Raw genomic sequence first — 13,173 nt, forward strand, 5'->3', positions numbered from 1 at the left:
TGGAGCGATTGGATTTCCCATTTCTCTGCCATGTAGGCTATGGTCCTTCAAAGGTACTGCACAAACTCCCCAGATCTAATAAGCCCCTGGATCAGTACATGGGGCTTTAGCAAGCCTGATGGAGGGTTGTGTGCATACGTGGCACACACTTTGGCAAGTGACAAATTCACCCCATAAGATCAGCAAACTATCTGGCATCAGACTGTGCTGAGGACCAGCGTAAGATCTATTTAACGCACTAGCAAAACGGATTGTGTGACTCATCAATAAAAAATGGGACTGATTTTGGATGCTTTGAGGATGAGGTTTGCAAGAAGGAAGAGTCTGAGGCCTAACAATGGTTCCCAAAAAAGTTTAGGTCAAATCCAATCAAAATGAATTTGCACAAAAATCTGAGAACTAATGTAAATGCCCCGTGTTTAGTTTTAATAACAATGACAAGCTTTTATACAATTCAGGCAAACACATTTCACTGGTAATAAAACCAGTCTGAATGCTTGAAAGCAGTTTGCACTTTTATTGAAGAATAGTTTCAACAAGGACTTTATCATAAAGCCAGAAGGAATGAGACAGTGGCACAGTGATCTTGCCTGCAGAACTTGCTCTAGTCACATTCATTGGACTCATTTTGAGGTCTCTCCAGCCTTTTGTTAGGATCAATGTTTTTTGTTTCGTGCCCTTATTACCAAAGTATGATTATATTTCTCTCAGCACACCAATAACAGTACTACAAGCTCTGTAGACCTGATTCCTAGTAATTTTTACCTGCACCAAGAAGATATCCGACATTAACATGCAAAAAAACCCTTCAACCATCTAATCTATTGAGACATGTATGTAATGCTCATCACCGCTGGCATGAAGGTCTTATCAATATTTGGAAAATATCTTTTGGCAGCACTGTTACAATTGACCCCTCCGTGTTGTAAGTGGGATAAATCTGTGGCCTCCCAAAGACCAAACACATGGGATTTGTACCACACTGACTGCCTGTTCCTGATGTCATAACTCAGGCACTGTTCCCATTGAAGCCATGGGGAGATTCCCAGTGCTGACTGGTTTCCTGGGATTTCCTCTACTCTTCTATCGGAAGGATCCAAAGCCTGGGTACCGGGGGAGCTGTGCTGTTACATCTGCCCTGTAGACACAGCCAGGCTTCTGCTCTTCCGGGATCGCATGAGGTTGTTGATCTGGATTTTGATGTTACTATAGTCTTTGCCTGCCAGCTTTGGCTTCCACCTCTTTGCTGCTTTGAACGCTGCATTCACCAGATTGGGTGACAGGGCGGCTTTCTGGTGTGTGCCAGACACATTGGCCTTTCCCCGCCACCGCTGGTAATAATCCTGCGGCATCGTGTGTCTGAACACTGCCAGTGCATACTTGGCAATGTCGCCTTCGGCCTCCTCAAACAGTCTCCTGTCCTCCTGGGGGGAGATGCGCAGGAGGGAGCTGTCAGGGATGCTGGCTGCTGCAGGAGGGTTATGGGGCAGGGATTGTCCCTCAGGAGTGGATGGAACCTCTCCCGATTCCACAGCCTCAGGGTGTCCAGCTGGCAAGTCAGTTCCAGTTCTCCCACAATCCATTACCCTCATTTCATCCATCTCTGCCAGGGGTATCTGGATCTCTCCCACCTTGGGAAGCAGGAGAGTGCCTGTGGAGTGGCCAGTCACATCTGGGAATGGGGCTTGCACGAGACCAGCCAGTCTGGACTCCATTGTGGACACTTTCTTTGTCAAATCCTGGACACACTCACCTAGACTCTGATTCTCTCTTATCACTTCCTGCAGTGCCTGGGTCAGTAAGCAGACAGTTGTATTCCCACGTGGCAGCGACGGTTTGACAAAGATGCCTGCAGGTGGTGATTCCTCCATCCTGGGCAAATCCTTCTGGGGGGCTCCACTCTCAGCAATAATTCTTTGCAACTGAAACGCATATAAATAATGTATCAGATTAGCGTGCAGCCCGTGTGAAGCGCTATAGTCCATACACCTTGTGTTTGGTGTGTTTAGGGTCCCAATAGGGGTGGGGTGGGTGACAGGAACACACAACATCTATTCACCCAGGCCAGTGTCCTGCAAGCACTTACACCTGTTCTTCACCTGATGCACATGCGCAGTCCCATTGTATATGCTTGCAGGATTGGGCCACAAGCTGATAGAGGACAGGCTCCCATTGCATTACTTGGTTTGCAAAGGGCCACACGGAGGAGCCAATGCTGTCTTAGTCTGTGATTTCAACACCAGCATCACTGCCTACCACTCACTCCCTGGTAGCACAAGTACTACTTAAGCTTGGCCTGTACTAGCCAAAGCCCCAGTTTCTAGCATGGGGGGGGCCAATAGAGGGAACAGCTGAACGCTGTCTGTCGACGGCTATGCTTGCGGTTAACCTGCCTCCAGCCCTGGTCTGGCTGCAGACACAGGTATAATTTGTGGAGCAGAGCAGCCCTGTAAAGTGGAGAGATCAAGTATAAGTAGGTGGGAGGGTAAAGGGACAGGTCGTCTGCCTCGTTATAGTTCTAAGAATAGCAACCACAGCCTCCCTGCAGAAGTCTTGGCCCATTCCCAACATGTGTGTGCACCTGTACGTATTCAGAGCCAGCACAGATCCACCATCATGGCATGGCCAGGAGTGCAGGGAGTCCTGTGTATGTGCACTCCACCGCCTCCACTCTCCAGTCATGGAGGGTTGCTCAGGGGTGTCTGCAGCACAAAAAGGTCAGCGGGAATCCCCACTGGTTGGTTTGGGTTTTAGTTTTGGAACATAATTTCCTCAAAGGAACGTTTCAGTCACTGCTGAATTACACATCAGATGTAAAAACCAACAACGATAGGGCTAGAATTATGACCCTAATTTAAACAATCTGGGTAAATTAACATGGTTGAATTTTTGCTTATCTGAACAGTGACAGTAGGCTGGTCAATTTCAGTAGTTTTAAGTCAATTTCATATCAATAGCATACAGCCCCAATTAACTTCTCCATTCGAACAATGATCCTTTCAAATAAGAAGAATATTTAAATAAAAAAAATAAAATAAAAATAAACTGCATTCATTCACTTAATGTCATGAAAACATTTCTATTTATATCAGGGATTTTTACCCAGAAATTGATACAGGCTTCTTTAAAAAAATAAATAAATAATAATTAAAAAAAAAACACACACACATGGGGCCAAATTAAAGATAACCCTAAAAAAAAATGAGGGTAGAGTGAGGCACGTCTATCTCCCCCTAAAAGTGAAAATATTCCATGATGATTTAAAGAATCGTTCCTCTGCAGTATTTACAACTCTAACATTACAAGGTCTTACTGGTGTGAGAGAACCAGGAGGAAAACTCACTACCGTTTTTTCTCTGGGCAAGCTAAGAGAAAGGCATACAGGAAACAGCATAAACAGCTAAAAGGAAACTAGTTTTTAAAGTTGTTTAACTGCTCTGTAATGAACAGCATAAGATTCATGTATAACATTTACTCCAAAGAAAAGTGCATTAAGAAAATATTTATAAATACACCAATAGGTACATCTGATTACAGATAGGAGGGAGTCATTGACAGAATGCCTGCAATATCACATAGGAAGCAGATAGTCTGGTAGAGTAGGACTTAAGGAAATGAAGCTCCAAACTGAATGCGTTAGAAAACAGAACTTTCACAGCTGTTTCAAAGTTGTAAACTAAATTATTTTAAAAGTCCTGTTAGCTGCAAATATCTCCTGCATTTCTTTGCAATCGAATAGACACAGCAATTTCTGATCCCTTACTCTACATCAGAGGTCAGCAACCTTTCAGAAGTGGTGTGCCAAGTCTTCATTTATTCACTCTAATTTAAGCTTTTGTGTGCCAGTAATACATTTTAACATTTTTAGAAGGTCTCTTTCTATAAGTCTATAATATATAAACTAAACTATTGTTGTATGTAAAATAAATTAGATTTTTATGATGTTTAAGCTTCATTTAAAATTAAATTAAAATGCAGAGCCTCCCCGGACCAGTGGCCAGGACCCAGGCAGCGTGAGTGCCACTGAAAATCAGTTTGTGTGCCGCCTTTGGCATGCGTGCCATAAGTTGCCTACCCCTGCTCTACATTATCAGGAAAAAAGTCCTGTTGGGGAGGAATCAATAAATCGGCTGCTTCTGAAAGACCTGAAGGAGAGCTCTGTGTAGCTTGAAAGCTTGTTTCTTTCACCAACAGAAGTTGGTCCAATAAAAGATATTACTTCACCCACCTTTTGTCTCTGAGACCATTCAGTTATGGAGAAGGTAACGCAGTAAAGCGTTTTGAGAAGGAATCATTTTAACATGCAGTGAAACCTACCTAAGATCATTTATACTGCAGTACTGCCCAAAAGCCATAACCAGTTTGGGCCTCATTGTGCAAGGGGCTGTATAAATTCATACAAAAGAGCAGTCTCTGCCCCAAAGGCAATAAACAGACTTTTCTTCGTGCCCTAGTGGCTGCTTAAGTTATGCTGTATATTCCAACTTCGTTTAGGATTCATCTGCCATTTTCATTTTTAAACAAAGGACACGTCAAATTTGTCCTGCTTGGTTTCAAAACGCCAGTGAAATGTATTGCTATGACAACCCCAAACCTGTACCATTAGGAAACAAAGTTAAACTGAATAGAAACAGAAGTGAGAGGCCTTTGCGCTTCGTTCACCTCAGACAGCTATACCCCGAAGGCAGCCAGTTTCCCCCAGTCCCTTGCCCAACCAAACTCACAGTGGGGTAAACAATACTGCAGAGAGACGATTACAGTATAGATATTGGAATAAAGAAATAGCTCATACCTTGCTCACCCAGAACAGGAGGGACAGCCACAGCAGCAAGACTAGCAACAGGACTCGAGTGCTTTGAGGCCACAGAGGAACTGACCAAGGTAGTTGTGCTTTATACAGGACCAGGCATTCTATGCTCCCATTCTGATGCAATCATGTCACCATTGGCTGGATTTGAATCCTGGGGGCAGGGCTTCCAGAAAGTAACCAACATGCCGGAAGCTAGAGTTTTTACCCTTTGATCTCAGTTCTGAGGTGCTTACTGAGACAAACTGCTATTGACAGTAGATTTGGCCTTCTTGGATAATAGGTTTGGGGGCTGAGTGGCTTGGAAAAGCCACTTTCACTTACGCCTCTAATGTAAGAGCCTGAGGGCTTGGCTACACTTGCAAGTTGCAGCGCTGGTATAGGCTTTCCAGCGCTGCGATTAGTAACCGTCCACACCTGCAAGGCACATCCAGCGCTGCAACTACCTGGCTGCAGCGCTGGCTGTACACCTGGCCAGGTTGGGGTGTAGCGATTGCAGCGCTGGTGATCCAGCACTGCTCATCAAGTGTGGACACACACCAGCGCTTTTATTGGCCTCCAGGGAATAAGGAGATATCCCAGAATGCTTTTAACTAAATTACTCCCTTTTTTTTGTTATGCAGCCTCTCTTTGTTTTGTTGTGAACCTCCGGAGCTCCGTTTCTACCGGAGCTGCTTATCAGCTCCTGTTTGCTGTGATCAATCTGTGAACAATCAAATGAGATCCTCCTCCCTGTTGTAAACGAGCTCTGTGGAGCTCCTCCGTTGCTGCTGCTGCTGCTATCTAAAAAACAAACAGAGCTCCTGTTTGCTGTGATCATCTGTACCTGGCTGTAAACAATCAAATGAGAGGCAGGCAGGGAAACAGCGGGGAGTCGTGTTGCCTGCAGGCTGTTTGCAATTAAGAGTTAAGACTAAGGGGTCGGAAAAATGTTCTGATTTTTCAAGTCAGGAAGCTAAACACACAGTGTTGGCTCCAAAAATCCACTCTCTCTCTCTCCCCCCACTCCGTCACACTAGACCCCACTCCACCCCCCTCTTTTGAAAAGCACGTTGCGGCCACTTGAACGCTGGGATAGCTGCCCATAATGCATCACTCCCAACAGTGCTGGAAATGCTGCAAATGTGGCCACACACCAGCGCTGGTAGCTGTGAGTGTGGCCACACACCAGCGCTGCTCCTACACAGCTGGACGACCAGCGCTGCAAACTACCAGCGCTGCAAACCGTAAATGTAGCCAAGCCCCAAGACAGTTATTTTTACTTGGACACTGTGACGGAGCGATTCTGGCAGGACCCAACTGAGAGTGCCAAATCAGGACCAATTGCTTAAACAGGGCAGTCACAGTGGGGTTTTTCCACCTCTAAGGCAAACCGAACCAGCCAGACAAAAAGGACTTTGGTCTCACCCCACTGGCTAACCACAAGTCATACAAGCAATTTCCTTAGACACTCCAGTCTCCCAGCATCACCACCAGTGCACTCGTCCTGGGGATGAATGGTTATGAAAACCAACACCCCAATAAAAGAAAAAGGTTCTCTCAATCCCAAAGGACCAAGCCCCAGACCCAGGTCAATATACACATCAGATCTTACCCACAAATCACGCTGTTGCCAATCCTTTAGAATCTAAAATCTAAAGGTTTATTTACAAAGGGAAAAAGGTAGAGATGAGAAGTAGAATTGGTTAAATTGAATCAATTACATACAGTAATGGCAAAGTTCTTAGTTCAGACTTGCAGCAGTGATGGAGTAAACTGCAGGTTCAAATTAAGTCTCCGGAATACATCCCCCGCTGGGATGGGTCTTTCAGTCCCTTGTGTAGAGCTTCAGTTTGTAGCAAAGTCCCTCCAGAGGTCAGAAGCAGGACTGAAGACCAGATGGAGATGAAGCATCAGCCTTATATAGGCTTTTCTAGGTGTAAGAATCTCTTTGTTCTCACTGTGGAAAATCACAGCAAAATGGAGTCTGCAGTCACATGGACAAGTCTCTGCATACCTTGCTGAGTCACAAGGCGTGTCTGCCTTCTCTCCATAGGTCAATTGTGTAGCTGATGGTCCTTAATGGGCCATCAAACAGGCTAGGCAGAGCTAACACCAGCTTGTCTGGGAGGCTTCCCCCAGAAGCACAGCACAAACTTGAAATACAGACAGCATAGAGCCAACATTCATAATTTCAACTAAAAATTATACAGACATACAGACAGCATAATTATAACCAGCAACCCATAATCTGGTCTTAGACACCTTAGATGACCCCCTTTATCTAAGATTTGGTGCCACTACAGGACCTTGGTTGCAACCCATGTTCTATATGGTCCCAATTTATATCAATAACATCACAGACACTTTGTGACTCCTTCAACCCATCCTTGTTTGCTCAATGTGCCACTCTATTTACAAACTTCCAGCAAGGCCATGTTCTCGCTGCTTTGCAATCCTTGCACAAAGTGACCATCCCATTAGCCACAGGGTTTGTTAATCACCGTATCTGTTATCCCTGCAAGAGACCTGGACATTCCCAAACTGTATTCAGCCCCGAAGATAAACAAGCAGTGGAGATCCTTTGTCCGAGCTTTAAGTCAAGTCCTTGGAGCAAGGATATGGAGCAAGAGTTTTGGCAGTCAGAATATTGCTTTGTCAGGGCTCCTTTGAGGAACATTAAACATGGGCTGGTTTTGCTGAGCCTGAAATTTTGCATTCTGAGAACGCAGTTAACAAGGGAACAAGCCCCAGAGTCCAATATTTTCTTATGGGAGTGAATGAACTGTTGGTGACCCAAGGGAGTGAGAGAAGCAGCCCGAATCTGAGAGTGGAGGTTGCTATCTGGGGATGGTAGTCCAATCTGACAGTGATTAGCAGGCCCTGGTACTACGGCCTGGCTTGAACCAGGCTGTCTTGCTGAGCCAGTGAATTGGAAGCAGGGGCGGCTCTAGACATTTTGCCGCCCCAAACACGGTGGCACTCTGCCGGTCGCCGGTCCCGTGGCTCCGGTGGACCTCCCACAGGCGTGCCTGCGGAGGGTCCGCTGGTCCCACGGCTCCACCGAGGGAGGTCCACTGGAGCCGCGGGACCAGCAGACCCTCTGCAGGCATGCCGTCGAAGGCACCCTGCCTGCCGCCCTCCCTGCGACTGGCAAAGTGCCCCCCGTGGCATGCCGCCCCAAGCACGTGCTTGGCTTGCTGGGGCCTGGAGCCGCCCCTGATTGGAAGTTGGGGATGAAAAGCCTGGGGCTCACCTCACTTTATGGGACGGCAGGGGAGCCAGAGTTGGGATGGGAGGCACGGATGTGGGTGAGGGACACAGCCTCCTCCCCCTGCATGCCCTTCCCCTGCCTGGTATCCCTGGGAATCCCCACAGCAGGTTGGGGCTTTTCAGGCCAGGTGGGGGCAGGCTGGGAGTAGGCAGTTTCCATGGCTTTCTCCTCTCCTAAGACATTGGGCATCTCAGTGCAAAGCTATTCTGGAGATAACACTGCTAGGAGCAGCAGTGACTCCTCTCCAGGCCTGCTGGCCTGCTTCAAGGAGAGGGGAATGAGGAGGGGTCCAGAAATGGGCAACTGTAGAAGTGGGGCAGGATTGAAGTTGGGGAAAACTCCTGAGGGATTCACTCTTTGCAGAGATGTGTCAAGATCTCAGCGGTACCGCGAGGTTTCCAGACTGCAGGCCCTACTCCTGCAGAGGGACCAGTGGAGAAACCCTGCCCCATGCCCAGAAGTGTCCCCTCTGACCTCTTCCCTGAAATGCAGAATGCCAGTCCCTGGTAATCCCCTTCACCACTACCATCTTCAAAGCCCTCCCCAGTCCTGGGACCTAGGCCCTGTCTGCCATCAAGGCCAGTCTTAACAAAAAACACACTTCTCCCATGATGCTGGTCAACAGCGAGAATGGCACAAACAGTCCCCTACCCATTTGCCAGCAAAGCCATCCCCCCTATATACTTCCTAATCCACCTAGGCCTGCCTATTAGGCTTCAGTCCTGCATGAGGAGCTCTAGTGCAGATTTGGAGCCTGTGAAGAATCTCATTAACATGGCTCCACACCACTCAATCTAGTAGCAAGATGGGCCCTTGGGCTGTAAGCTCTTTGGGCAGGCTTGGCTTTTACTTCCCTGCCTCATACAGCTCTGTGCACATTGCTGGTGCTAACCAAATAATAGATGCTGCAAAGTTTCCAGCTGACTTTCCCCTCTCCCCTGGGCGCTCTCAGGAGTGGAGACAACATGGCTCTAAGGAATGATGGCTGTCGTCTGCCAATTCAGGCAGAGGTTTTGAATCTCAGGGATGGTGGGATTTTCACAAGAAATACACTTCTGTCTGAAAACACACTTTCGATACTACTCCCAGTCACACCTCAGCTCACCAGGATAAGAAATCAAAATGAAATCTCTGCTTGGTCGGTGTCTTTACTCGGTCAATACAACGGCACTTTGTCTGTAGTCACTTTCACTCAGTCTCTCTCCTTTGTTGGGAAGGATATCAATGAGCAGTTTCCCTGTTGTGAAGTGGACTGTAGCCCATGAAAGCTTATGCTCAAATAAATTTGTTAGTCTCTAAGGTGCCACAAGTACTCCTGTTCTTTTTGCGGATACAGACTAACCCGGCTGCTACTTTGAAACCTGTTGTTCCTGTGAGTTTGTCACAGAAAAAGGGGAGAAAAACTTTATTTTTTATAAAACCACAAAAATTATAAGGGAGGATGAGGAGCAGGATGAGTCCCTGCAATTCATTTTAAATAATTATTTTACTCTGGTCAATTTCACTTTGGAAGCGTCATGTTAATAGATAGAATCCTGGTGTTGGCTGTTGTATTGAAAATTATCTTCTGAAATCCACCTCATCCAATTTTCTGTTGAATCAATTAATGCCCCTGGCCCTGCTGTGGATGTGAAGAGTTCTTATTTCCTGCTCTCCCCAGGGATTGCTACAGAAGGTAAGCCTCAATTTAAAACACATTTTATAATAATTTCTGAGCCCATCTGTTCATAAATAAATCCTTCAGTCTGTGACCCAAAGCAGGGCAAAAATAACTAACTGCCTCTACAGGACAATCAGCCTTAAACAGCTGAGAGGCCTGAGTTTGTACTGAAGTTAAAAGGAATCTTGTTATGGACTTCAGAGGGTGTTGGATCAGCTTCTAGCAGAGGTGTGAACTGCCCAATTCATCTCAATGGAGTGTTAACTGTGAAATTGTCAAGCAGCTGAGGTGGCCTCATTGATAACTTTTTCATGGCTGTTTGCTTTGGTGGCAATATCCAGGCTGCTGCTGAACTTTTTCCACTGGGGTTTCATTCATTTGAAAGGTTTTTGCAGTGTGAAGTGGGGATGATATTGACATCCTCTGGGCAGGAGGTTTGGGGAGGGGGTGGGATAAACGTCTCAGGATTAACAGGGGTTCTCAAAATTTCCCCCCCCAAAATTGAGAAGGTATTTTATTAGAGCTATGCACCGCAATGACAAGCTTTTATACAATTCAAGGGAATTCATTTCAGTGATGCACCAATGACAAAAAAAAAAATAGTACTCTGCTCCTAACATTACTTTTCTTGGAAAAAAAACAAAACAAAGAGACAAAAAAAACCCACCCTGTACACACGTAAGTTAGGATCCTTGGAGCTAGAGGGGTGCCAAGTAACAAATCTTAAAGCATTTCTGAATGCTGGAGAGCAGTTTGACAGAACTTTATTGAACAAGAAGAGTTTCGATAAGATGCCTAGGTACTGGAACTAGGGGTGCTGCCCCACCTCTGGCTTGAAGTGGATTCCATTATATACAGGCTTTACAGTACTTCAATGGCTCTCAGCACCACCCCCAGTATACAAGTTGTTCCAGTGCCTCTGATGAGACGTTTATCATAAAACAGCAAACCAGCAGGAATAAGACAGTGACACAGTGAGCTGAACTGCAGTTGCTCTGCACACATTCATTTGACTAATATTGATGTCTAAGGCCTGTTCTTCTTAAGATAATTTCTTGTGTGCTTATTGCCACACTATGATTCCATTTCTCCACACACATCAGTAACAATAAGAGGAGACGTTTTTAAAAAATCGTTCTTACACCCTATTAAAATGTGCAAAAACCCCTTCAGCTATCTAATCTATCTAAGGCACCATACTGTGCTCATCACCATGCAGAGTGAAGGTCTCACCAACATGTGGTAAATGTCTTTTGGCAGCACTGCTTGTCCCCTCCATGTTGTAAGTGGGTTAAAATTGTGGCCTGCCCAAGAGCAAACTCATGAGAGCTGCACAACTCGGAGTGACTGGTACCTCAGGCACAGTTCCCCTTGGAGAGATTCCCAGGGTTTTCTTAACTCTTCTATAGGAAGGATCCAAAGTCCAGGTACTAGGAGGAGCTGTGCTGTTACATCTACCCTGTAGACTCAACCAGGCTTCTGCTCTTCCGGGATCGCATGAGGTTGTTGATCTGGATTTTGATGTTACTATAGTCTTTACCTGCCAGCTTTGGCTTCCATCTCTTTGCCCCTTTGAACGCTGCGTTCACCAGATTGGGTGACAGGGCGGCTTTCTGGTGTGTGCCAGACACATTGGCCTTTCCCCGCCACTGCTGGTAATAATCGTGCGGCATCGTGTGTCTGAACACTGCCAGGGCATACTTGGCAATGTCGCCTTCGGCCTCCTCAAACAGTCTCCTGTCCTCCTGGGGGGAGATGCGCAGGAGGGAGCTGTCAGGGATGCTGGCTGCTGCAGGAGAGTTATGGGGCAGGGACTGTCCCTCAGGAGTGGATGGAACCTCTCCCGATTCCACAGCCTCAGGGTGTCCAGCTGGCAAGTCAGTTCCAGTTCTCCCACAATCCATTGCCCTCATTTCATCCATCTCTGCCAGGGGTATCTGGATCTCCTCTACCTTGGGAAGCAGGAGAGTGCCTGTGGGGTGGCCAGCAACAGCTGGGGCTTGCTTGAGAGCAGCCAGCCTGGACTCCATAGCAGACACTCTCTTGGTCAAGTCCTCAACACACTCCCCGAGACTCTGATTCTCTCTCCCCACTTGCTGCAGCTCCTGGCACAGCGTCCAGACAGCTGCATCCCAGGAGTGTAGTGTTGTTTTCAAGAGGACACTTGGAAGGGATGTTTGCTCTGGTGGGGATGGGTTACTCTGTGGATTCTTATTCTCGGTTCTCCGCTCAGCTGGGAGGCTTTGCACTTGCACCTGAAAGGCACAGAGTAAAGTGTCAGAATAGCATTCAGTCTGTGTGAAGTGCTGTCGACCTTCCACTCTGCTCACTGAGCACAGATTCCTAATACAGGTGGGGTGGACAATGGGAACACACAGCACCTATTAATCCACTAACACTCATGCTTTGCTTAACACATGTGAGCGGTCCCATTGTAAGCACTATTCAGGATTGGGCCCCAGGTCATGGGGGCAGGCTACCCCTGCATTACTTGATTGAACAGGGACCATACGGATGAGGCAAGGAGGTCTTACCTTATGATTTCAATACCAGCAGCGCTGCCTACAGCTCACTCCCTGGCACTCCAGATGCACCAAGAACAACCTAAGCTTGGCCTGGCCTGGCCTAGCCTAGCCTGCTATGGTTGTCAGCTATGGATGCAGGTGAACACTGTCCTTGTCTGCACTTGCAGATAAGCTGCCTCCAGCCATGGTCTGAATTCAATAGTTTAAAGATTTAGATGTAAATGATCAGGGTAAAAAATAATACGTCTGCATATAACTCAGCTCGAATAACGAAACTAGAGGGGTCAGTTTTAGGGAGCAGGGCTGCTAAAGTCAATTTCATATCAACATCATATACACCAAGTTCACTTGTTGATGCCAACAATAGGGTCAAATAATGCAAAGTTTTAAGTACATGAGAACCAGGGGAGAAACAAGCTACTGGGCAAGCAGTGAGAAAAGCAAAAAGAAAATAGCAGAAGAGTCAACTCATTTTTAAATTTTGTTCAAATACTCTGCTATTCCCAACATAAGATTAGTGTGTAACATGTACTACAACATTGTCTATTTAAAAGTGCACAACGAAAATATTTATATAACACCACTAATCACTGAAAGAGCAGCAAAGAGTCCTGTGGCACCTTTATAGGCTAACAGACGTTTTGGAGCATGAGCTTTCGTGGGTGAATACCCACTTCGTCAGATGCATGTAGTGGAAATTTCCAGGGGCAGGTATATATGCAAGCAAGAAGTAGTCTTGACTAATCACTGAGTCACTGACAGAGTGTCTGCAATAACAAATGCAGTCATTTGTAGGGAAATGCAGTTCCTCTCTGAATGCATTAAACAAAAAACAAAAAGAGAGAGGGAGAGACCTTTCAAAGCTTTTTCTTTTTTTAAACAAAAACAAAAAACACCTTGCTCTTACAACAGTTCAAAGTCCTGCTTT

The 13,173-nt window shown here is 46.3% G+C and overlaps 1 protein-coding gene across 1 annotated transcript in view; it reads right to left on the bottom strand.

Moving 5' to 3' along the window:
• Positions 1-481: 481 nt before the first annotated feature.
• LOC123348907 overlaps positions 482-13,173 on the bottom strand; it is a 40,640-nt gene continuing 27,948 nt past the window's right edge. The window contains exon 2 of the mRNA XM_044986608.1: positions 482-1,922. Coding sequence (XP_044842543.1) covers positions 1,128-1,871 — 744 coding nt within the window. The 5' untranslated portion in view covers positions 1,872-1,922 and the 3' untranslated portion in view covers positions 482-1,127. The remainder of the gene's footprint in view (positions 1,923-13,173) is intronic.

The sequence above is a fragment of the Mauremys mutica genome, chromosome 13 (assembly GCF_020497125.1).
Source record: "Mauremys mutica isolate MM-2020 ecotype Southern chromosome 13, ASM2049712v1, whole genome shotgun sequence".
Taxonomy (NCBI): domain Eukaryota; kingdom Metazoa; phylum Chordata; order Testudines; family Geoemydidae; genus Mauremys; species Mauremys mutica.